Here is a 24424-nt window from a genome sequence, read left to right on the forward strand (position 1 = left end):
ATGGGGGGAGGCTGGAAGTACCTCAATGTCAGCAACCACGGCCTTGTCCGATGTAGCGGGGAGAGCCGCAGATTGCAAAACAACCGCAGCAGCACAAGTGCAATGGCAAGTGCAGGTTTTAGTGCTAACACTAGCAACCTCCGTTTGTGTACCAACAGCGGCCAGTTGTACCGGTTCTTTGAGAGCGGAAGCGAAAGATGTTGATAACACAGGAGGTTGCATGGCCTTAAAGAGCTTCTTGGCCTCACCATAGGGGATGCGCTTAGATGTTTTAATCTCCTGTACCTTCCGTTCTTTTAGATAGATGGGGCAGATCCAGCTGACTGGAGAGAAAGCTCCAAGTGAAGACAGCAAGCTGCAAGAAGTTCCAGCAGGTAATTTCACAGGTAACTGTCTTTCCTGTTAACAACTTCAAGCTCTCATTTAGTAATTACTACCAACTGTGCCATCTGTGAATATTATATCTGCAACTAAAAGATTACTGCAAAATTCATTACACAATTTTAAAAATGAATAAGTACAGGGAATCTATCTTCTTAATTTCACCCCATCCACATTATTTCTTAATTAACATTAAGTTTGATGACAACTGGCACAGAGAAGCAATATAGTGTACGTAAATTTTATTAAATGAAAATTTTGACAAAGAAACCAATACATCCTGAACATATTACATCACAATACTGGTTAATAATTGTAGTTCATAGCATATCTACTGACAATACTGTCAATGTACTTCTTTGCCCGAGAAGAGAAGAATAGAAGAAAAGCTTAAGAAGAGAACCAGATTTCTGGAAACAGCTAATGTGGTAACAAGAACTCCAATTCAAATGCAATAGAATTGGGAAATGCTAGTCACAGGGATTTTGAATCTCTGTAATTATATGTAGCTTTCTAACTAAAGGCTGTTACGTAATAAGAAAAACTGAATATCTGGAAAATGACTAATATGCATTAAATAAATTAAATTTATACTATGTATACTGGTTGAAAAAGATACAGCATATGGCATCAGATATGGCTACCAGTCCTAGAAGGTGGTTGAGAAAGTATCATAAGAAATGGCCATAAAAAACCATTGTTCTGCTATGTAACTAAAATTGAACTACAGGTAACTGCAATTCACTCATGACTTGGTATTGGCTGTCTTCTTCATTACTACCTGAAGGAAGTCAGCTGGAATGGATTGGCTATAGTTTTCTTCAGCAAAATATTAATAAACACACTTCCAACAGAACTTCAATACCCCTAAGCCTCATATTTATCATAATTCACTGGAACATGTACTGTGCAGGATGTGTTTATCCAAATATATTATTTCTTATTTTGTCAAATCAAATTAGTGATAGTATTTCATTGCTCTATACCTGGCACTGATGTGGTCAAAGTCATGGTACTTTCCAGCTTCGATTTACTGCAGTACAGACACAATGGCCTGGACACATTCTCAATATGTGAAGATGGCAATTTTGATACCCTCAGGCTTCATGGTAGCCCTCTCTACAGTGGTTGAGCTGTATCTGATGCTGTCCTGGGACATGTGCTGGTTTCCCATCATCATCATCTCTCACATGCTCACCATGTGACTGAATCTGTTAACACAGAAATGTGTGTTTTGACACTGAAAGAAGGTCTCAAGGGATGTGCATACTAAAAACATTTCCAAAAATCAGCATGTATTGCAATTCACCAGTGCATTATATTGTACCACACAGAGCACAATTCCAGTACCTGCTGCATGGAAAAGTCAAATTACTATTTCTGATTGTACTGGTGAATCAATTCCATTCTAATTAATGTGACAGGAATACATATAACAACATGACAAAGAAATTAACTCAATTTTTAAAAATATATATAAGGTACACTGGAGAGTTATCTACATCATCATTTCTAAGACTTTTCTGTAAGTGCAATTCTTTTCAATGACCACTTTTATCATAGGTGCTCTGCTGTGTTTCTATGATACATTTTTAACGTAACATTTTTTAACGAACAACAAAAATTTCAATTATTATTATTGTTGGTTGGGTTGTTTGGGAGAAGAGACCAAACTGAAAGTTCATCAGTCTTATCGGATTTGGAGACGTGGGAGAAAGTCAACCATGCCCTTTCATAGAAACCATCCAGGCATTTGCCTGGAGTGATTTAGGGAAATCAGAGAAAACCTAAATCAGGATGGCCGGATGTGGGATTGAACCGTCATCCTCCTGAATGCGAGTCCAGTGTGCTAAACATTGCGTATAATTATTTCTCTTTCCTGTCTCAGACGTTATGTCTGGTTAACAATGTATAGTGATGTGGACCTTGATTAAGCGTAACTTCCTTTTAACTGTACAGTATATGTTACATTGCATTTAGGAACTTTCTGGTAATTGAACATGTATCAATAATTAGAGATTTCTGTAGTTGTATATATATGTTTTTCAATTTTTTCTCGTGTTTTCTTCTGTATATATGTTGTATTGGGTATGGATATTTCGATCAGTTGTTAATTTCTTCTTTTTATTGGCGAGTATGATGTCAGGTTTGTTAAGTGGTGGTGTTTTATCTGTTATAATGGTTCTGTTCCAGTATAATTTGTATTCATCACTCTCCAGTACATTTTGTAGTGTGTACTTGTACGTGGGAACTTGTTGTTTTATTAGTTTATGTTGTATGGTAAGTCATTGATGTATTATTTTTGCTACATTGTCATGTCTTTCGGGTATTCTGTATTTGCTAGTATTGCACATCTGCTTGTGATGTGATCTACTGTTTCTATTCGTTGTTTGCAAAGTCTGCATTTATCTGTTGTGGTATTGGGATTTTTAATAATATGCTTGCTGTAATATCTGGTGTTTATTGTTTGATCCTGTATTGCAATCATGAATCCTTTCCTCTCACTGTGTATACTGCCTTTTCTTAGCCATGTGTTGGGTGCGTCTTGATCAATGTGTGGCTGTGTTAGACGATACGGGTGCTTTCCATGTAGTGTTTTCTTTTTCCAATTTACATTCTTTGTATCTGCTGATGTTATGTGATCTAAAGGGTTGTAGTAGTGGTTATGAAATTGCAGTGGTGTAGCCGATGTATTTATATGAGTGACTGCTTTGTGTATTTGGCTACTTTATGCCCATTCTAGAAAGAATTTTCTTAAATTGTCTACCTGTACATAATGTAGGGTTTTTATGGCAATAAATTCCCTTCCTCCTTCCTTTCTGCTGAATGTGAATCTTTCTGTTGCTGAATGTATGTGATGTATTCTGTATTTGTGGCATTGTGATCGTGTAAGTGTATTGAGTGCTTCTAGGTCTGTGGTACTCCATTTCACTACGCCAAATGAGTAGATCAATATTGGTATAGCATAAGTATTTATAGCTTTCGTCTTGTTTCTTGCTGTCAATTCTGTTTTCAGTATTTTTGTCAGTCTCTGTCTATCTTTTTCTTTTGGTTCTTCTTTAATATTTGTATTGTCTATTCCTATTTAGATGCCTTTGATATCCTTGGACTTACCATCCAAGACAACATACTATCAGTAACTGCTTTTGCACCAAAAGACAGTGTTGCCAGCTTGCTTAAAGGATATCGTGAACTGTTTTTTAAAAAGGAGTAAGAAAAGCTAATAACTTTGTAGCACATGATACATTGAAAGACAGGGCACAGCTGAAGTTTTTCCAGAGCCACCCTGCTCCAACTGCTTTTAGAGGTGAAACAGCTGGCGAATTGAAAGAACTGGAGGATAATTATGTAACTGCTACCATTCAAGCTAGTCAATGGGCAAGTCATCACGTTTTGTTGCCTAAGCCTTCTGACTGCATTCACATTTGTGATGACTATGTCTACAATCAAACTACAGACAGCATTTGACACTTGTCTGTTACTTCAGCCTGAGGAACCTGTGAACATGCCTGGTGCAGGACATTACTTTTCTAGGCTAGATTAGATTGATGTCTACTCCCAGATTCCATTGGATGAAGAATCACACTTAGGACTGTTCAAAGTTTTGCATTTGGCCTTTAGCAACACTTTTGTACCCACTATTTTTCAATATTACTTGGAAAGATGACTGCAAAAGTGCCTTTTTATTTGAACTACCCTGATGATATTGTCATCTCAGGTCATACACCAGAGGAACACATTGCCAATTTGTGTACTCTTTTTTTTTTCTCAAGTGTCATCTCGAAAAGCGTGACTTTTCAGACTGAGCTTCAGTACTTAGATTTTGTGATAAAAAAATTAGGGTGGGCACCTCCCTCCAATATCATTTGCTTGCAATCTGTGACCTATCTGTCCCTTACATTGTGTCTGCACCGCAGTCAGTACTAGACAAGAGACATACTACATTCGGTTCATACCAAATGCCACACAAATTGTGGCTTCATTGCATAGCTTGCATCACAAATATGAACCTTTTGTTTGGCCAAAAAACCGTCAAGGCAGATTTTGGAAACTCAAAAATCCCTTGCTTAGTGACAGATGTTTAGTGCATTTTGATGCTGCAAAGCCAGTACTTTTAAAAGTCGATGTTTGTTGCTAAGGAATCAGCACGGTGATTTCACACAGAATTGGTGCACAAGACAGACCCATTGCTTCTGCCTCAAAGTTGCTTACTCAATCTCAGTGCAATTATTCTCAAATAGAAAATGAGGCTCTCACTGTTGTTTATGGTGTGAACAAATTACATAGCCACTGCAGCCAGCAAAGCACAGAGAGACAAAAGATGAACAAGTTGTACAGAACACATGAGGATGGGTCTAACGGCAGTAACTGAGTCAGAGCAGGTAAGTCAGGACTGCGCCAGATCTCCAAGCCCAGATAGCTGCAGCTTGGTCTCGGCAGAAGAAAAGACAGAGTTTGCTGCCAAACCCTAAATGGGCTGGTAAGCTCAAGTGACCCTTCTCAAAGAGAGTGGTAGAAGCTCACTTTGCAAATAGAGCATAAAACTAAATCAGACACTGGGGCATTGTCTCCTAACACAGGGGTAGTGAGTCAGGGAGACTATGGGACTTCCATCGGGCAGCTAGGTTGGGACAGTTTAGAAAAAATTGGATCCCTGTCATACGGATGCCATAACAACAAAGGGATGGGTCCTCACTATGGAGGGTGTTACTATCAGTCAGACAAGTATGGCCAATATGGAGCCAGCAAAGGTAGAGGCCTTGTGACATGCCAGCATGGAGGCCCTCCACAGATTCATGGTCTGCTTTATCACCCGTAGCTAGTTTGCTTAAGTCAGAGCGAGCCATTTCATATTCCCGGCAACCTACAACTTGATGGTGTAATACGTATAAGAGGTCTGTCTCTAGAAAACCCATCTCAAGAGTCAGTTTACCAGAAGTCTGTTTTCAGGCTTCCAGCAAGGTCCCAACATGACCCAGGATCTGGACAAAGGTCACTGAGCTTCCATATCATTTAAGGGCATACAGGGAATCGCGGACAGCAATAACCAAGGGATGGTGAGGTAGCAGTGGTCGAGTGTGCAAACTGTTCAGGAAGTGCAGGATCGGATATGGTCAAGAGCACAAGAGGCAGAGACCAACATCACAGTGAAAATACTACAGCCGTGTGGCAAAGACAGCAGTTCAGCATCTCCTGCACAAGTATAAGCAAAGCCTACATAACCAGCAGCCATCAAGCCATCAGCGTAGACAACTTCTGAGTCCTGGGATGCACTGAGAATGGAAAAAAGTTTACAGTGGAGGGCCTCCAGATGAACTGAGTCTTTGCACATTGTGATATGTGTAGCTGACGGATGCAGTGTGGAGGCATATTGGAGAGGGCCCAGAGGAGAAGTGGGAGAGGAAATAACTAAAGTTCAGAGAGGACAAACTGGATGCAGATTGCAATCGTAATCCCAGATTGGGGCTGCCGTTGTGGGAGATAGATTACTGTGTTTGGAAAGAGGTGGTCACACCTCAATTGCTTAAGGCCACTACCGATGTGGGTAGTGTAATCAGCAAGCTGCTGTCAGTGTCTGATCCACAATGGATGAACCCCAGGGTCCACAGATATGTTGTTCACATGGCAAGTTTGACAAAGCTCCTGTTGCATGTCGAACTCCAGTGGTTTACCAAATCCACTATGAACAATGCTGACAATGATGCTGAACTGTGTGCCAGACTCCCATAAACAAGGTGGAATTGTATCAGGGCTTTATAAAGTTGCAGAAGGCTACAGTGTTCTGTGACTCACCTGGTTTTACTCTGGCAACAAAGGGTGTTGAGGTGCAGCCAGCAATTTTTGATAAGTTGGCAAAGATGGGGAACCCAGGTCAATCGAGAATCAAAGACCAGTCCTAAAAAGACTAGTGCCTTCACCTTTCATATGGCATTTACAGTCAACGATCAGCAAAATCCAGACTAGAGGAGGCACAGTAGAGGCAAAAGTCATCAGCATACAAGGTTAGGGATACTGATCAACTCACAGCTGCTGAAAGATCATGGATTACTACTAGAAAGAGACAGAGACTCAGTATACAGCCCTGCATGATGCAATTCTTTGGGTACGGGGGATACCGTTTGAAGCACCAACTCAGACCCAAAACATAAGGTAAGACAGGAAGTTCTGGATTAAAATTGGGGGTGGATCCTGGAGACCCTACTCGTTTATGGTACCAAGCCTGTGGTGTTGCCATGTGGTGTGTGGTGTCATAGGCCTTTTGCAGACTGAAGAAGACAGCTGTAAGATGTTGACAGTGGGAAAAAGCTGTTAAGCTCTTCAGATGACTGACCCCAGGTAAATCAGATGATCTGTACTGGAATGGCCTCAGGAAAAACCACCCTAGAAAAGAGGTGGAAGATCATGAAACTCTATGAACCAACACAGCTGCCAGCTCATCGTACGTTCAAGCAACTTACAAAGACCATCAGTGAGACTTATCAGGCGATAACTGTCAATCTCTAGAGGCCACTTACACAGTTCTGTACTGGGACAATGATGCTCTCTCGCCATTTCAATCGCTCCAGATGTGATTAACAGTGGTGAGGATATGTGTTTGATCATTTGGTATGTGCCTGATCATTTGGGTGTAAATGTGATCCAGTCCTGGGGCTGTATCAGGACAGCAGTCCAGGACACTGACGAATTACTGCTCTGAATGGAGCATTATATGACTCCAGGTGGCATGTAGTAAAAGATATTTGCTTCTGCTCCTACCACTCTTTTAGGACACTAAAGGCAGGTTGGTAATTCTCAGCCTCTGACCCTCGAGAGCAGTTCAGAGCAATATGTTCAGTGATGATACCTTTGTCAATATAGACAGTGCCACTCAAATTAATACCAGGTATACCTGCAGGTGTCTAGTATCCAGAGGTCTGATCTCAACCCAGACCTGCAAAGGAGAGGTACATGGTCTGACCATAGAAATATAGCATTCTCACTTTCATCTTTTCATTAGGTGGAGGACCTAGGCATGGAGACACTTGGAGGAAATGCGGTGCTCCATTAACAGGTGCCACTTGTGGCATAGGAGTGTATCCATATAAAATCTCTAACGGGTTCTGCAATTTCTCAGGACTACCGATTTACTGTATTCATTTGTGGCAGGCCGAAGGAACAGTGGATCACTAAATCAGCTGCTGAAAGAATGACTGTTGTCGTATGTTAGACTCCCCCACCAATATCTCCGTGCAGTAGGGAGCGAAGGTAGACAGCAGAAGTGAAAACATCCCAGCCAGTACTGTTGAGAGCCCACCTGTACAGGCATCCGGGTGAGTGATACTAAGTGAGGGACAGGAAGTTTGGAAAGTGGTCACCACCACATAGGTCATTGTTGACTCTCCGGTGGATGGATGGGAGAGGGCAAAAGATGCAAATGGAAAGGTATATGGCTGAGAAGGTTTGTGTGGCACACTGAAGTGTGTTAGGCTGCCATAAGTTGAGAGCAATGGTCAAGTTGTGAAAGTAAATTTCAGAAGTCTTTACGATGGCCAGTTACCATGGTTCCACCACACAAACGGTTGTGGGCATTGGAATTACCCAAGACCAATAAAGGTGGGGCACCTGAGATACCAATGCGAACAATGTGTTCTGAAACACTTCACCACTGGAACGGAGGTAAACTTTGCAGATGGCTATAATCTGAAATGCCCTTAACCAAGAAGCAACAACCTCCAAAGAGGTATTAACAGATACAAGTTTGTTATACACAGAGTCTAAAACAACATTGTAGATCAAAATATGGCACGGAGTATTGCTCTGCTAGCACTTAGCCCTTTATTCCTCCCAAGGTGTACCCAGCAAAGGGAAAATTTTAGGGTTCCGCCTCTCTGCATTGAAAGAAGACTGTTCTTTCATAGAGACTGTTGGGGCCCTATGGGTGATAACCTCACCCACTTAATTTGTGGCTGATCTGCCATGATGCCACCATCTCTGAACGGGGCTTATCCCCACTGCTGTCAACCAGACTCAGCAATGGCTACCTGGTCAGTAATCCCTGCTCGAAGTCCTGTAGCCCATTTGTGCTGTCCACATACTCCTTGGGGAGCTTTCAGCTCAGGCACAGACAGTGCGACCCCTGCTGGGTCAAGAGGCCACCACTTTGCAGGTTCTTAATTACATACCCCCCCTGATCAACCACACCGCCACCACCACCACCACCACCACCACTACCACCAACACCAACACCACCACCAAAACTCACCCTCCACATTGAGTGTCTCTTGCTGCACAATCCAGAGTTCTGGAGATTTTGAAAACAGGTGGTGGGTGAAACCCATGAATGGGGCCATATGTTTATTTGATGATATTTTGTAGAATATACTAGAAGTTGTAATTCAAAGATAAATCACAAATGAGGTCCAAGCAGGACCAGTAACGAGAAAACAATCCAATGCAGTGGAAGAGGGGGAAAAAGATAGTGGAAGTAAAATCAAACAACACAGAAATGAAGTAATGCTGCAAAGGCTGGCAATACATGGAAAGCAAGTACATGCTCAAAAAAATATTTGCAAGCCCTGGGATGATACATAATATGTGCATGAATTCTGTTAATGGTTTCCAACTAGCATTTTCTTCAAAGAACGAAGCAGACACCAGTTCAACAGAAATTTCATACCCTTTTGCCAACATGGTAAAAGGGTATGTGATGCCCATTTATGGGTTCTTGATCCACAATTTAATCTGATATTTAATTTGCTGTTCATTTGAGAAAAACTAATTCAATGATTCACACAAATAATGCAAGTTCTGAATAACTTCTTCAATACATATTGCTACTATTTCAAATCTTTCCTCTTTGGAATAGGCTTTTATTGCTGGGAGCTAAGAGACTCACGAGACTGCCTGCAAATTTTGTTAATTTTAATTTTTTCTTTCAAACAAATAATTTTTTGATGAGCAGTTAAAATATTTATTTATTTGTTTTCAATGGTTAAATTATTATCTTTGTAGAAATGTTTATCAAGTAATAAACCTGAAATGTCACAATATTAGATGGCTGAGTGATAAGGCTACTGTGGGTGCTGGAGTACAGGCTAACACACATGATGCAGTTTTAAATGCCTGCTACAGTCTCACATTGTGCAGTTTTTCTCTCACTCCTGTGCTTGCCACCAGGAAAGATGCTGTGTAGCCTCTGATAAATACAGCCTTTTTCAGTTTTGTTGGCACATTCATAGTGTCTATCTAAGTTAGTAAGTGAAACTGAGAATTAATATTTGTTTTGACAAGGTAATGTCATGAAGACACTTTCTTGAATGATATGAAGAAAAAATGGTAACTAAGATTCATTTTGTGGAATGCTTAATTGATCTCCACTAGACACCACCATTTAAATCAATAACTATGGCAATTATGGTTAGGACATTTCTTAATCCTACACTCAATTACAACAATTTGAGGAAAAGCTCTGCATTCAACATTGTAACATTTCTTAGCTTCCCTTATCCTTAAATACACACCAATAACACTTTCCACAGTGGAACAGTGTAGAGTAACCTTAATTCTACAATTAATTATCATGGGTTAATGTTTTTAGGTATACAAGTACCAAGCTGTAATTTTCAGCAGAAAATAATTATCACTTCTACATCTGTCAAACAACGGAAACTGGAAGTTGGAAAAGCCAAAGGATACATTTCTACTCATCTTAAAGATGACATGATGAGTTGCAGACAAATACAATGAAAAGATTGTTAGGATTCTACTTTTGCCCAAAACATTCAACAGAAATGAAGACACACTTTCATTCACACCAGCATGCCCACCTTACACACATGACAGCAATATCTGGAAGCTTGAACTGCAATGCCACTCTCATGTCAAACAGAAGCAGTAATGTGCAGGGGGCAGGGAATAAAAAAATGATAGCGAGATACGGGTGGAAGCAGTGGTGAGCTCTGTCTGGTGGAGCATGCAGGGACTAGAGGGAGGCATGAAGATTGAAGGTGCAGTGCCGAAGAGACTACAGGGCAGGGTGGGGGGATGGTGAGTGGAAAATGAGAAAAGCAGGTAATGGGAAACATGAGTGGGTGTAATGGCATAGGACACACACAGTGAGGGTAAAAGATTACAAACTGTAAGGAGGCATTAGGAGAAAGGGGTGGAAACTGTTGGTGGGTCAGAGGGGGGGGGGGGGGGTATGAGGGAGGGTGTAGGGACAATAAATAACCTACCCTCCCCACGGGTTCCTCCCAACAGTTTTCACACCCTCTTCCACCACATGCTGCATACTCACACCATCTCACCTTCATCGTGTGCCAACACAATCCTCTGCCTTTTCCCTTCTTTGCTTCTCTTCCCTCCCACCTCACCTCCCGTGCCCACAGTCAGCCTATGCTGCACCTGTCAGTCTTCATACCTCCATCTAGTCTCTCTACTCCCCTCCATACAGTGCTCATATCTTCCATAATTGTGTTGTGTTACAACTTCACATTCCCTGCCCTCTCCCAACTGCTGCTTTCATTCAGCATGACAGCTGGATTCTGGCTTCAACTGCCAGAGATGGCAGTTATGCCTGGTGGTGTCTACCTCTAGCTAGTAACTAATTTCCCCACCATTTTTGTTCAATTGTTAAGAGTTTGAATTCAGTTTCATTATTAGTCAACATTCCATTTACATGTATTTTTCCTACATAGCTTGTCATCATGTTTTAAGGCCCTGTACCAGTATTCTGTAAGACCAAGTATTTCCAGATTGTAAAAGCTATTGTCCTTTGCTTGTAGCATTCATCACCAGCAACAATCCTTGACAGAAAGGCCTTTCCATTGGCCTCACAAACTGCTCAAACAATTCAGATGAAATGGCTTCTCTTTAATTTTGCCATCTCTTCTTAACATTTATGGTACATATCTTGAGCACAGCTTTGAGTATCCAAGGGTCTCAATCTTCCAATGCCCACCAATTTCTGTAGAGCCGACTGTCATGTAGTGATTCAACAACGTGCACAAGTGTCATGAGCATGGCTGTGACAGAACATCCTCAATGTGTGATTACATGGCTCAGCTTCTCTGCTTCCTGATCCTTTGGGAGTGCATACTAGTCACCCATGAGTGCTATCACCTGGCTCATTACTATGCAATGTACACTAACATTTATAGATGATGGTATACTTTCTTTCACTATGACCAAGGATACAGTAACAGAATGTTCTAAATATGCCACTTTCTAGAACTCTGCCTTATGTCTGAATTCTTCCAAACTGGAAACAGGTGCTGCAGAAATATAAAATTTTAAGACATGTGTGATAATGGTGGCAGTACGGGAGAGGAGGAGATGAGGTGGTAGTGGGAGGGTGAGGGATGGAAAAGATTCCAAGACTAACCAAGCAGGAAAGCGCCGGTAGATAGGCACAATAAATAAAACACACAGACACACACACACAGAATTTCTAGCTTTAGCAACTGGCAGTTGCTTCTTCAGGAAAGAGGGAAGGAGAGTTAAAGACGAAAGGATGTGGGTTATAAGGGAGAGGGTAAGGAGTCATTCCAATCACGGGATGGAAAGACTTCCCTTAGGGGAAAAAAAGGACAGGTGTACATCGCGCACACACACACACACACACACACACACACACACATATCCATGTGCACATACATGTATGTGGCCTTTAAATATGTCTGCTTGTGTCTGTGTATGTATGGATGGATATGTGTGTGTGTGTGTGTGTGTGTGTGTGTGTGTGTGTGTGTGTGTGTGTGTGTGTGTGTGTGTGTGTGTGTGCGTGTGCGCGCGCGCGCGAGTATATACCAATCCTTTTTTCCCCCTAAGGGAAGGCTTTCCGCTCCCGGGATTGGAATGACTCCTTACCCTCTCCCTTAAAACCCACATCCTTTCATCTTTCTTTTTTCTTCCCTCTTTCCTGACGAAGCAGCCGCCGGTTGCAAAAGCTCGAAATTCTGTGTGTGTGTTTGTGTGTTTTATTCATTGTGCCTATCTACCGGCGCTTTCCCGCTTGGTAAGTCTTGGAATCTTTGTTTTTAATATATTTTTCCCATGTGGAAGTTTCTTTCTATTTTATTTACTTCATCATTAATTTGAACCCAACAATTACGTTTGTTATTGTCTCTGTTGCATTTCGAAATCTTCTCTATCATCTTACTTTCTCTTTTTGTTTGTACAAGTAGTTCCACTTTGTATTCATCTTCCCTTTTTCCGTAATCTACCATACATTTTATCCTGCCTAATTATACTCAATAATACGTAACTTACTTCCAAACCCTAACCTAAAATTTTTTAACGCTTTCAACATAACCGCTGCTATAAAATCCACTGTTCCAAGTTTACAAACATTTCGTGTAAACTCGTGAATACTATTTCACCGTTTCACTTCCTTTCACCCATTAAACAACCATCTCAGCTATTTCCAACAACTTTCGTTTTATTTCCATTCCCGTTTTTCCCACATAACCGATCATTTTTTTAGCAGCTTCCCACAGGTTTAAACGTTATTATTTTTTCACCAAACAATTGTTAGCCTCATTCTCATAACCTTCCAGTACACAACCAGTCCTTTGAATACATTTACACGCATATTTTTCGAGATTTTATTCGAAAAAATTTTTCGAATTTTATTTTTTCGGAAAAAATTTTATTCGAACCTTTTTTGAAATTTTTTTTTCTTTCGAAACATTTCTGGAGAATTTTTTTTTTCGAAATTTTCCTAAATTTCCCCACCTGGAGACTACATAACTACCTAACCTTTGCACACATTGTTGTTCACCAACCTAAGTTCAGCACAGGTTCAACATAGCTCATCTCAAACCAACACTTTTTCGACTTTTTTCACACCTTTGTCATATATATATATATATATATATATATATATATATATATATATATATATATATATATATATAACTTATTTTCACTTTAACCTCGTGTTACCCTTTCCACCTTCTAATACGTTGTCAACCTCACAACATCCCTACAACGACCCCATTAAATTTTATTTACATTCCCTCTGCAAACATGCCTTCATCCTAGCCAGATTACGCTCCCATATTTTATTTACTCAGGCTTGTCTGACATTTGGCATTACCCCCAAAGGCCTCACACTTAAAGTTCCCTTCTCTGGCTGCAATCCTTTCCATCAGTCCTTATACCAGTTCCAAACAGCACAATCCAAAACCCTCACCCGCCTAATCCTTCACCTATACATCGACTCGGCCAATGAACACACCCTTCAACTCCTATCCCAAATCAAAGTCCTCAATCTTACTTCTCCCACATCCACACCAGCTGTACATAGCATCCTCCTACAGGCCAACCGCAAATTAGAACAGCATGCCACCCTCCACCTCAAAAAACTATCCAATCTCCTGGTTTCCCACCTCCGGAAACGTAACTCACTCACCCTCCACAACCTTTCCAACAAACCTCAACCTCCTCTCATTGCACACAGACCCAGTGTCTCCCATCTACTAAATCTCCCACTTCCAGCTCCACTCCCCCCAACACCTCGAAATTGTAGTCAACACAATCTGGAACCACAACACCACAATTCAGTAATTAACCTTTCCTCCAAAACCCTCTCCCAATGCGAAACCTCTGTCCTATCCAAAGGCCCCACCTTCAGCCCCACTCCCAGGTTCAGCCAAATTGCCCTTGTCAAAGATTTACTGTCCTACACTCGTACTCTCTGCTGGAAATATCACTTTGCCATGAAGAAAAATAATCCTGATCCCACTCCTAATGATCCAACTCCCCAAGACACTATCCAAATTGAACCCTGCCTGGAACAATTCCGTCCTCCATCACAGTGGGACACACCTCCTCTTCCTCAAAATCACCCTCTCCAAACCTTCCAGGAATTTCTCACTTCCAGCCGTGCCTCTCTATCTTTCTTGAAAAACCTTAATCCTACTCCCAACATCACCACAGCCGAAGCCCAGGCTATCCGTGATCTGAAAGCTGACCGATCCATCATCATTCTTCTGGCTGACAAGGGTTCCATGACCGTGGTAGTTGATCATCGGGAGTATGTGGCTGAGGGACTGCGTCAGCTTTCAGATGACTCTACATACAAAGTTTGCCAAGGTAATCCCATTCCTAATGTCCAGGCGGAGCTTCAAGGAATCCTCAGAACCTTAGGCCCCCTACAAAACCTTTCACCTGACTCCATCAAACTCCTGACCCCACCGACACCTCGCACTCCTACCTTCTACCTACTTCCTAAAATTCACAAACCCAAACTTCCTCACCGCCCCATTGTAGCTGGTTACCAAGACCCCACAAAACGTATCTCTGCCTATGTAGAACAACACCTTCAACCCATTACATGCAGTCTCCCGTCCTTCATCAAAGACACCAACCACTTTCTCGAATGCCTGGAATCCGTACCCAGTCTGTTACCCCCGGAAACCATCCATGTAAGCATTGATGCCACTTCCCTATACACAAACATGCCGCACATCCAGGGCCTCACTGCAATGGAGCACTTCCTTTCACGCCGATCACCTGCCACCCTACCTAAAACCTCTTTCCTCATCACCTTAGCCAGCTTCACCCTGACCCACAAATTCTTCACTTTTGAAGGGCAGACATACCAACAATTAAAGGGAACAGCCATGGGTACCAGGATGGCCCCCTCGTATGCCAACCTATTTATGGGTCATTTAGAGGAAGCCTTCTTGGTTACCCAAGCCCGCCAACCCAAAGTTTGGTACAGATTTATTGATGACATCTTCATGATCTGGACTCACAGTGAAGAACAACTCCAGAATTTCCTCTCCAACCTCAACTCCTTTGGTTCCATCAGATTCACATGGTCCTACCCCAAATCCCATGCCACTTTCCTTGACGTTGACCTCCATCTGTCCAATGGCCAGCTTCACACATCCGTCCACATCAAACCCACCAACAAGCAACAGTACCTCCATTATGGCAGCTGCCACCCATTCCGTATCAAATGGTCCCTTCCCTACAGCCTAGGCCTTGATGGCAAACGAATCTGCTCCAATCCTGAATCCCAGGACCATTACACCAACAACCTGAAAACAGCTTTCGCATCCCGCAACTACCCTCCCGACCTGGTACAGAAGCAGATAACCAGAGCCACTTCCTCATCCCCTCAAACCCAGAACACCTCACAGAAGAAACCCAAAAGTGCCCCACTTGTGACAGGATACTTCCCGGGACTGGATCAGACTCTGAATGTGGCTCTCCAGCAGGGATACGACTTCCTAAAATCCTGCCCCGAAATGAGATCCATCCTTCATGAAATCCTCCCCACTCCACCAAGGGTGTCTTTCCGCCATCCACCTAACCTTCATAACCTCTTGGTTCATCCCTATGAAATCCCCAAACCACCTTCCCTACCCTCTGGCTCCTGCCCTTGCAACTGCCCCCAGTGTAAAACCTGTCCTATGCACCCTCCCACCACCACCTACTCCAGTCCTGTAACCCGGGAGATGTACACAATCAAAGGCAGAGCCACATGTGAAACCACCCACGTGATTTAGAAACTGACGTGCCTACACTTAGACGCTTTCTATGTGGGAATGACCAGCAACAAACTGTCCATTTGCATGAATGGACACAGGCAGACAGTGTTTGTTGGTAATGAGGATTACCCTGTGGCTAAACATGCCTTGGTGCACGGCCAGCACATCTTGGCACAGTGTTACACCGTCCGAGTTATCTGGATACCTCCTACCAACACCAACCTATCCAAACTCCTGAGATGGGAACTTGCCCTTCAATATATCCTCTCCTCCCATCCCATCCTTCAATATATCCTCTCTTCTCGTTGTCCACCAGGCCTCAGTCTCCACTAATTTCAAGTTGCCGCCACTCATACCTCAATTGTGTTTCAACAACATCTTTGCCTCCACACTTCCACCTTGACTTACATCTCTGTCCTTACTCATTGTCTTTAAATATGTCTGCGTGTGTGTGTGTGTGTGTGTGTGTGTGTGTGTGTGTGTGTGTGTGTGTGTGTGTGTGTGTGTGTGTGCGTGCACACGCGCGAGTATATACCTATCCTTTTTCCCCCTAAGGGAAGTCTTTCTGCTAAGGGAAGTCTTTCCGCTCCCAGGATTGGAATGACTCCTTACCCTCTCCCTTAAAACCAACATCCTTTCATTTTTCCTTTTCCTTCCCTCTTTCCTGACGAAGCAGCCGCCGGTTGCGAAAGCTCGGTCTTGGAATCTTTGTTTTTAATATATTTTTCCCATGTGGAAGTTTCTTTCTATTATATATATATATATAGTCATCAGGGGGGCATGGGAGATTATTTTATTTGTTTAATTACCCTCATAGAACTGGGATAGAAGCACATGCCTCACTAATGATGCACTGACATCTTAGTTCATCAGTTAGAGGTATATTAGAGCATCCTCCACATGCTAGCCACAGTAGTTTGATCACTGATAACATAAAAAAATTTGGGATTTTCACTGCAGCCTCACCTGGCTGCCAACTGTTCCACTATCTCCTGGTGGACGAGCTCCTCCATAAGGCAAAAAATCTTTCTTGTGCTCTCATTTCTCCAGAAGCACCCCTGTCTTGTTAACAATGGATACCAAGCACCATTATTGAGGTACCTATTTAACACTCCACACTGTGTCATTTACATAAGTATGAAGAGTGCTTGAAATTAATAAGAACTTTAAGATGAATATACAATATATCCTTTCAGGATGCACCAGAGTTTTCTGTTAAACTAGTGCAGTATCTCTGAAAGGAATGTCACCGGCACTATTGAGAATGCGAGGCTACATATAATGATATTATTTGTAGCTATCTACATGCCATTCTTTGCTACCCATAGCTGTAAACTTTCATTGATGAATTGATATTGTTGAGATTACCTGTGTAACAAACATATGATCCACAGCTGTAATCTCTCCTCTGTGAAACTTTATGGAAGTGCATCATTTCTGACCCCATACAGAAAACCAAGTTTTGAAGAGGTCACTCTCCACATAGCACCTACAAGTGAGGAAGGCACTGATCATTCCAAAATTAAAACCTTACAAACCATGACAAGATTTGATGATCTTAACACAGAGATAACAACACAATTTCTGTTTGTACAAAGACTCTTGTACAGAATATGCAGCATACTAATGTGCAACTTAGACAGCTTCCAAACAATGAGAAGATTTCTAAAGAGCTATGTGAAGAGTGTACCAACATACAGATGTACAACCTGGATATTACCGAGGCACAAGAAAGCTTGCTTAAAAGCTGTGACACTGCTGTTATATGGAGAAATACAAGAACTTGCTGGACTGAGAAAAAAGCAAAGGGGATGGTTCTACAAAGCATAGGAAAGAAAGAACTACTGAAAGTTCCCAACACAAAGTAAAGCTCACTAGACAATTAATTAGATATGATACTTGTTTATGAAACATTTACAAATACAGATAGGAAAATATGGAGATGACTAAAACAATCCTACCTAAAATTATGATTTGTAAGAGGAGTGCTGAAGGGAGGAATCTCTGGCTGCAAATTAGAAAGCAACAGAAAAAGTAGGCAAGGAAGAATAATAATAATAATATGAAGAAGAGGAAGCACATTTTACCAATGAATTAAATGTTTTAAGGAAGCTAGTGTTGTGAGGTACCAAGCTCAATTGAGTAAAATATATTACTATGAAATTGTAACACTATTAATTGTATCAAAGGGAAAACTCATTCAACAAAACAACAAAATTACAAAGAGACAGAACAGTTGTCACTAATTACCTACAGCTGACATTCAGATACTGCCAAAGTATTAAAAGTGAAAAAAACTATTCCTAGCTTTAGGATTTATTAATTACATTCACAAGGAGAGGTAGGTTGGGGAAGTTTAGAAAGGGAGGATGAGTGTGGCTCACCTTTTGTGAGGACATAGAGGGACAGATATGAATGGGGAGGTGACACACAGGGGTGGTCAAAGACTGCACTAGAAAAAATGTTTTGTCCAATCCTTAGTGCAATTTTTTTATAAGTATTAGATTTTCATGTCTCAACAAGATATGACCCCAAATGTGGTGTCAAAAATTAGGTGATATATGTTTGGCACAAACTAATGGGTATTCCTTTGGTTTCCATAAACAGAAAAAAATCCAATTCACACATTTTTTTCTGTAAATAATACTGCTGTTGGGACTTCAGAAAATAAAATAAAGATGAAGGATGATAAAAAGAAATAGATGTTACATATATTTTCATATGCGGTACTTTGACATAACTGACAATAGTGTCGATGAAATATACCAATTAGATAAATGTGTCTGCACAAATAAAAATTTTAATGTGATGACCACATGACATTTGACACTGTAATCTACAGAACTCAATACTTACAGTGGTCCGTTTCTCGAAATGCAGGAGGTACTGAACTGAAACAGTTTTTGCTGTACTCTAGGAAACCAGTTCATAAATTTATGATCACCAATCATCACTTCAATCTGGCACAGTTAAGGTGAAGTCAGTAACTCATATTCCTGTGTGAACCTGTTATTCTGCATGACTGTACACACCACTTTGCCAATTTGATTGAGCTGCACCAATTCCTGCATAAGCTTGCAAAAGTGGCGCTAATAAGTGGCGGTGTACAAGACGTAAATGTCTTGTCGGGCTGTTCCGTGAAGACATCTGCAAAAACAAAGTGGTTGCAACTTTTAATTCGGTGTTACAATTAATGAAGAGAGGTGAAATTGCAACAGCATATGCTGACAACCCACCATCAGTACACAATGTTTTGCACTCCTAACACGAACTATTAGTTGAAGCAACAAAGATATTTTGATACGAAAAAAGTGAGCCAAATAGTAAAAATATTTATATTACAAAGAAAAAACCGGCTCAGAATAGTTTTGCACCACACCTGCACCTCTGAATTACAATAAATCAACATGCAGAGTAACCTGCACAGTGGAGGTAAAAGTAGATGCCCTGTCTTAGTGCAGTTCCACAGAATTGACTGTGTCTCCAGCCGTGAAAAGCTCGTGCACACCATTCAGCCTGTCAACATGCCTTAGAACATCACTTCAAGCTCAGAAGAGATGCAGATAGTCCTTTATGGCAAGAAGAATTGTTAGCATGGGAAACAGAAAAACAAATTAGTGTACACCACAGCTACAGCATTGGAACATTCGACTACCTTCTTGACACAAAACAGTAACAGTCTGCCACTTAGTAGTTGTCCCACAATTAACAGACCAACTGGTAACCATTGCTTACAAATAGAGGCTTTCAAATACATTGACAGGAATGTGAAAAAAAAGCTGTTACATCTGCAATGACACAGACAGTATGCAACACAATGTCTTGGCAAGAATTACTGCATCTAGAAGTTTACAGGTTGAGCCAAATGAAACTAGCCTGGGATTTACTTACAGTTTTTACTGTAAGTACCACAGGATTGACCTGATGGTAATAAAATGCTGTGCTCAAATTGTCAAACAGTTTGTCAATTAAAGCAGCTCTGCCTGAGAAACAGCAGCTACTATGTATTTGGCATTCTGTTTTAGATATTTGAGTACACCTGACCCATTAATTTTTTTTACAGGAAAAAAAGATCAGGTGACGGTGAAGGCCAGGAGATCACACTGCCTCTACCAGTCATTGACTAGAGTACTTGAGGTGTCTGGAGAAGCAGTGTGTGCTGTTGGAATAACCTGGTTATACATCCATTTAGTCACTCATTTTGTGAGAGTTGATCTACATATGGATTAAAAGTTTTCTAAACATACCCATTACAATTTACAGTGCTATTAAAGAATTGTGTTACAGTGCAATCAGATATTGTGCCCTGATCTTCAAATTACACAACAGCTCTTCAAAGAACTTCTTGTCATTTGTTGATGCACAATGGCAAACATGCTCCATATTCATTCATATACTCAGCCTGATTGACTCAGGATTCCTCTGAAGAAACAAAAAACTGAAGATAAGAGAATCTTATAGGTGCTCAGTGGGTACTTTCACTCAGTAAAACAGAACCGTGTGGAGATAAACTGTGAAACTGTTGCATGCTCTTGCACTTGCAATGGCCACAGAGTCACTGTATCTTGCATGCTCTAAAGCAGGTTAAAAATAAGGAAAGTAGTTACATACAAAATTAAAAATTAGGTAAAACAAAATACAGAAGAGCTGACAGAAACTCACATGGGAATGTGACTGGCTGACCACTTACAAAGAACTTGTGCGAGTCAGTCACTCTGTTAACAGATTAAAGCCAACTGGAAAAAAATGTTTGACAATTAATAAAACTTTTAATCTTAAATCACATTCATTTCAATGTTACTTAAACAGAGGGCAGATCTGTCTGCAAATCAGCTGCAGCCCACTGGTAAGAATATAAGACTCAGTCCCATAAAATATTGTGCATGGTGTTCTGCACACCACGACCAGCACACCTCTCACAGCTAGACCTGCCCACAATATGCAGATGCCATGCTACCCAGGCGAGTCATCCCTCTTTCCCAGCAGTTTTTGTTGATAATGGAATCCCGGATATTCTGCATTACCTTATCTGCTGTGTAGAAATGGTGTAGAGAGTGTGGAGCACTGAGAGAATTGGAACAGACAAGAAATTTGGCACTGGAAGAACTTATTTGCTCCAGATAGCATAAGATTGCACGTATAATTGTGTATTGAAAACAGTAAAATCTTAAGTTAGTCAGATCTGGGCAAATGACCAAATTAACAAGTCCCCCTGCTTGGATCCACTCCCAGAGGCAGCTACATACTTGTGGTCTTCATGTAAGACATCATAAAATGCCTAATGATGCACAGCATCCATAATCTTTGTAGGAGGAGAACTAGAGAATCTATACACTGTGCACCCTCAGTATGGCCATGATCATGTGAAAGTAAAAGAAATCTTGAGGAGATCTGTCCTGTCCACTCTCTGAGACTTTGGCTGAGGCACTCAATGATGTTCAGTTCCTTGAGGGTTCTAGCTTGCAGACCTCTAAGGTATGGCAACCATGACAATTTGGAGTCGAAAATGATGCCCTTAAAATCAGTGAGCCTCTAGAATGTAGAATGGTGTCCCTCACATGCAGATCAGGTAAATTCAGAATACAACCAAAAGCTCTTCTTTTCAGCACACTCCTCTACCCTCTGCAATTTTAAGATGTTGCAACTGATGGCAATAGCTATGGTCACTGGAATGAAGGTCATCTATGGCTTACAACTGGACAGAGTCTGCAAAGACTGGAGAGGCTGGAGAGCAGAACAGAGGTGAACGGCTGAGAATGACCCAGTAGCAATACAGAAATGAGTGTGAGTACCAGGGTTTAGGATGCAAGGCTCTCAGGATGTCACAAGGCCCTCCAAAGGCTGACCCTGGGGGCAAGTACAGGTCAAACCCCACAAGATGTGACAAGGATAGAAGTCTCCTGAGAGGAGAGAGGGTGGGGGAGTTGTTCCCTAAGATCTGTGAGGGTCTGTAGAATCTACTGGATCAGACAGATGCAAATACAAAAAGCAAACTGTGATACACTGACATGTACCAATTTCGACCACAACTGCCTGCAAGTCAGTAGCCAGAGAGGGGGTAAAGAGAGGTGTGCATTATTTACAAACACAAAAATGACTCCCTTGGCCCTTTTCCCAGTCAGGTCATCCTCGCTATACACTGTATGGTGCATAGAGCAGGGATACTGGAAACTTTAAAATTAAGTTTTTGTAAACACATCCACACTGGTCATTCCTCTGTTAGGAGCTTCAGTTCTTCAATGTGTGTCCTGAACCCATTAAAGTTCCACTGGAAAATGGGAGCCATTTAACATGGAGGTTGCACTTTCACCCTGTCTTTCCATCCCAGAGGGAAGCCTACTGTCTCAAGAGGCTCCGCTATGTAGTGAGACGATCACCCCAGTCCGATATCGAGTTCTGTTAGCTCTGATGAATAACCATGAGGTATGTAAGACAGGATGAGTTTCACACTCTCGGACAGCTGACTTCCTGGCTCTGACACTGGCTGAAGCTTTTTCTCAGGTTTTTTGCTCTGAGTGGGCACTGGAACCACAAATGTGACTATGGGACTATCAGCACTGGATGGTGGACCATGTCTGACCTGTGTAGGGGCAGGGAGCTCCACAACAGTGGCATCCTCAGCCTCAGTGGAGCGGTGGGCTTTGAAATAACTGCAGCAGAAGTAGTGCAACACCAGATGCAGGTACTAGTGCTGTCACTAGGCACCTCTGTTTGTGTAGCATGCTTCATAGGAGATGAACAACTGAATCCTTCATGGACAGCCCTCCCATCTTTGCCACAAGTGGCAATTCCCTTGCATCAAAGGAAAGTATGCCCAAAGTTCTGGCATTTAAAACAGTGCATTCGGTCGGGGACATAAGCCTGCATGCTGAGATGAAGGAAACCTGCCTCAACAAGCTTGGGAAGTTTCATGCTACTGAATGTCAGGGTAAAGGAGTCAGATTTGTAAGATCAACATCTACCCTCTTCAGAACATTTTGCACATTGACAATACCTTCTGGAGACTACTCACATTCCAATTTCACCTCGGGAGTCTCAACTAGATTCCTGCATGTCACAACACCTTTGCCATAATTCGAGGTGCTGTGCTGTTCAGTGGTTATTGCATACTACCTAAGGCATTTAGCTCTTTGCAGGTTAGTGACTTGCTGGGAGTTTGAAGTTTCAACCAGCATTGTAGCATTGCACGAATGGTTTACTAACTGTAAGGAGAAACAGGTTCCCTTGAAACAATTTTGTATCCAGAAAGCTGAAAACTTCTCAAACCTACCCTCCTTCCTTTTCACTGTTAAGGACACATTCTAGTGAGTAGCAAGCATTCTGTCACCAGATACTGTACTGTCAGAATGAACGCCTTAGTCAGGAGCACTGGCTACGTGAGCCCTCTTGTGACATTGGATGTTTGTACCTTCCAGCGGCCCACCCTTTCCACTGGGGAGGAGGAAATGAAAACTTCATAAAATCCATTTCTGTCCCACGAGGTGCAAGAGAAATAAGGGTAAACTCAGACAGAGCTTTGAATGCCTAAGTAGGCCTTATACAGGTGAAGTGCAGCAGGTTCCCCTGAGGTTGCCTGTGAATGACTGTTCCACATTGACAGCTGTGCATCTCATCATCGCATTAGTGTACAGTGCAGACCAATTTAAAATTAAAGAGCTATTTTTACACTTTTCAGAAACGTATTTACATTAGCAAAAACTCAATTATCTTAACAGGTATTAATAATCTGAAGTTTAACTTAATCAAGATTTGTAATGCCAGTTATAGACAAATTGCTGTGAATTCCATGATCTGTTGACATATTTTTATCATCCAATTTTTCTGATTCAGTTGATGCCAATGTTAATGGCAAGAGACCCAAATTAAAAATTACAGAATTTTCAGTAACAAATTTTAAATATTCAAGGTGGATCCAATAATCACAAATCCATGATTCACAGTGCATAGGCTTAAATTAGAACTGCACATTTTAAGAGATGCTGCTTCTGAGAAATAAAATATTGGTACAAACTAAATATGACAACAGTATCAATAGCCAATAAAAGATTAATACGCAACAATGTTCGCATTTCATTATTGCTCTAACAGGGTGAACCCCTACAATCACCCTTATGTTGGACATCTCAATAGCTCAGTGTGATCTGAACTTGCAGCAATAAGCAATAAAAGACTATGAACTTGACAGTGGGAAGCCCTCTTTGGGACTGTTTGAAAGATCACACACAAAATCCTTGCAGGATAATGTTGCTGACAACAAATATTTTGTATTAATGTAATGCAGTGCTAGAAGTGCTACTATTATTCAATATTTATTACAACTGAAGAGAAGAAAATTTTTGGCAAATTATGGGACTTGATCACAGACGAAAGGAAAAATAATCTTATATAAACATTCTTCATCATTAGCATTATATACAGAGAGAGAGAGAGAGAGAGAGAGAGAGAGAGAGAGAGAGAGAGAGAGAGAGAGAGAGAGAGAGAGAGAGAGAGAGAACAGAAATATGATAGATATCCATAGTATTTTCCACGTTTCAAAGCCAGAAGCCACATCAAGCATGTGC

At 41.4% G+C, this 24424-nt stretch overlaps 1 protein-coding gene across 1 annotated transcript in view; it reads left to right on the plus strand.

Annotated features, from left to right (window-relative positions):
• The first annotated feature begins 304 nt into the window (after positions 1-304).
• LOC126278716 (basic proline-rich protein-like) overlaps positions 305-24424 on the plus strand; it is a 50224-nt gene continuing 26104 nt past the window's right edge. The window contains exon 1 of the mRNA XM_049978991.1: positions 305-374. Within this exon, the coding sequence (XP_049834948.1) occupies positions 305-374 (70 nt within the window). The remainder of the gene's footprint in view (positions 375-24424) is intronic.

The sequence above is a fragment of the Schistocerca gregaria genome, chromosome 6 (assembly GCF_023897955.1).
Source record: "Schistocerca gregaria isolate iqSchGreg1 chromosome 6, iqSchGreg1.2, whole genome shotgun sequence".
Classification (NCBI taxonomy): domain Eukaryota; kingdom Metazoa; phylum Arthropoda; class Insecta; order Orthoptera; family Acrididae; genus Schistocerca; species Schistocerca gregaria.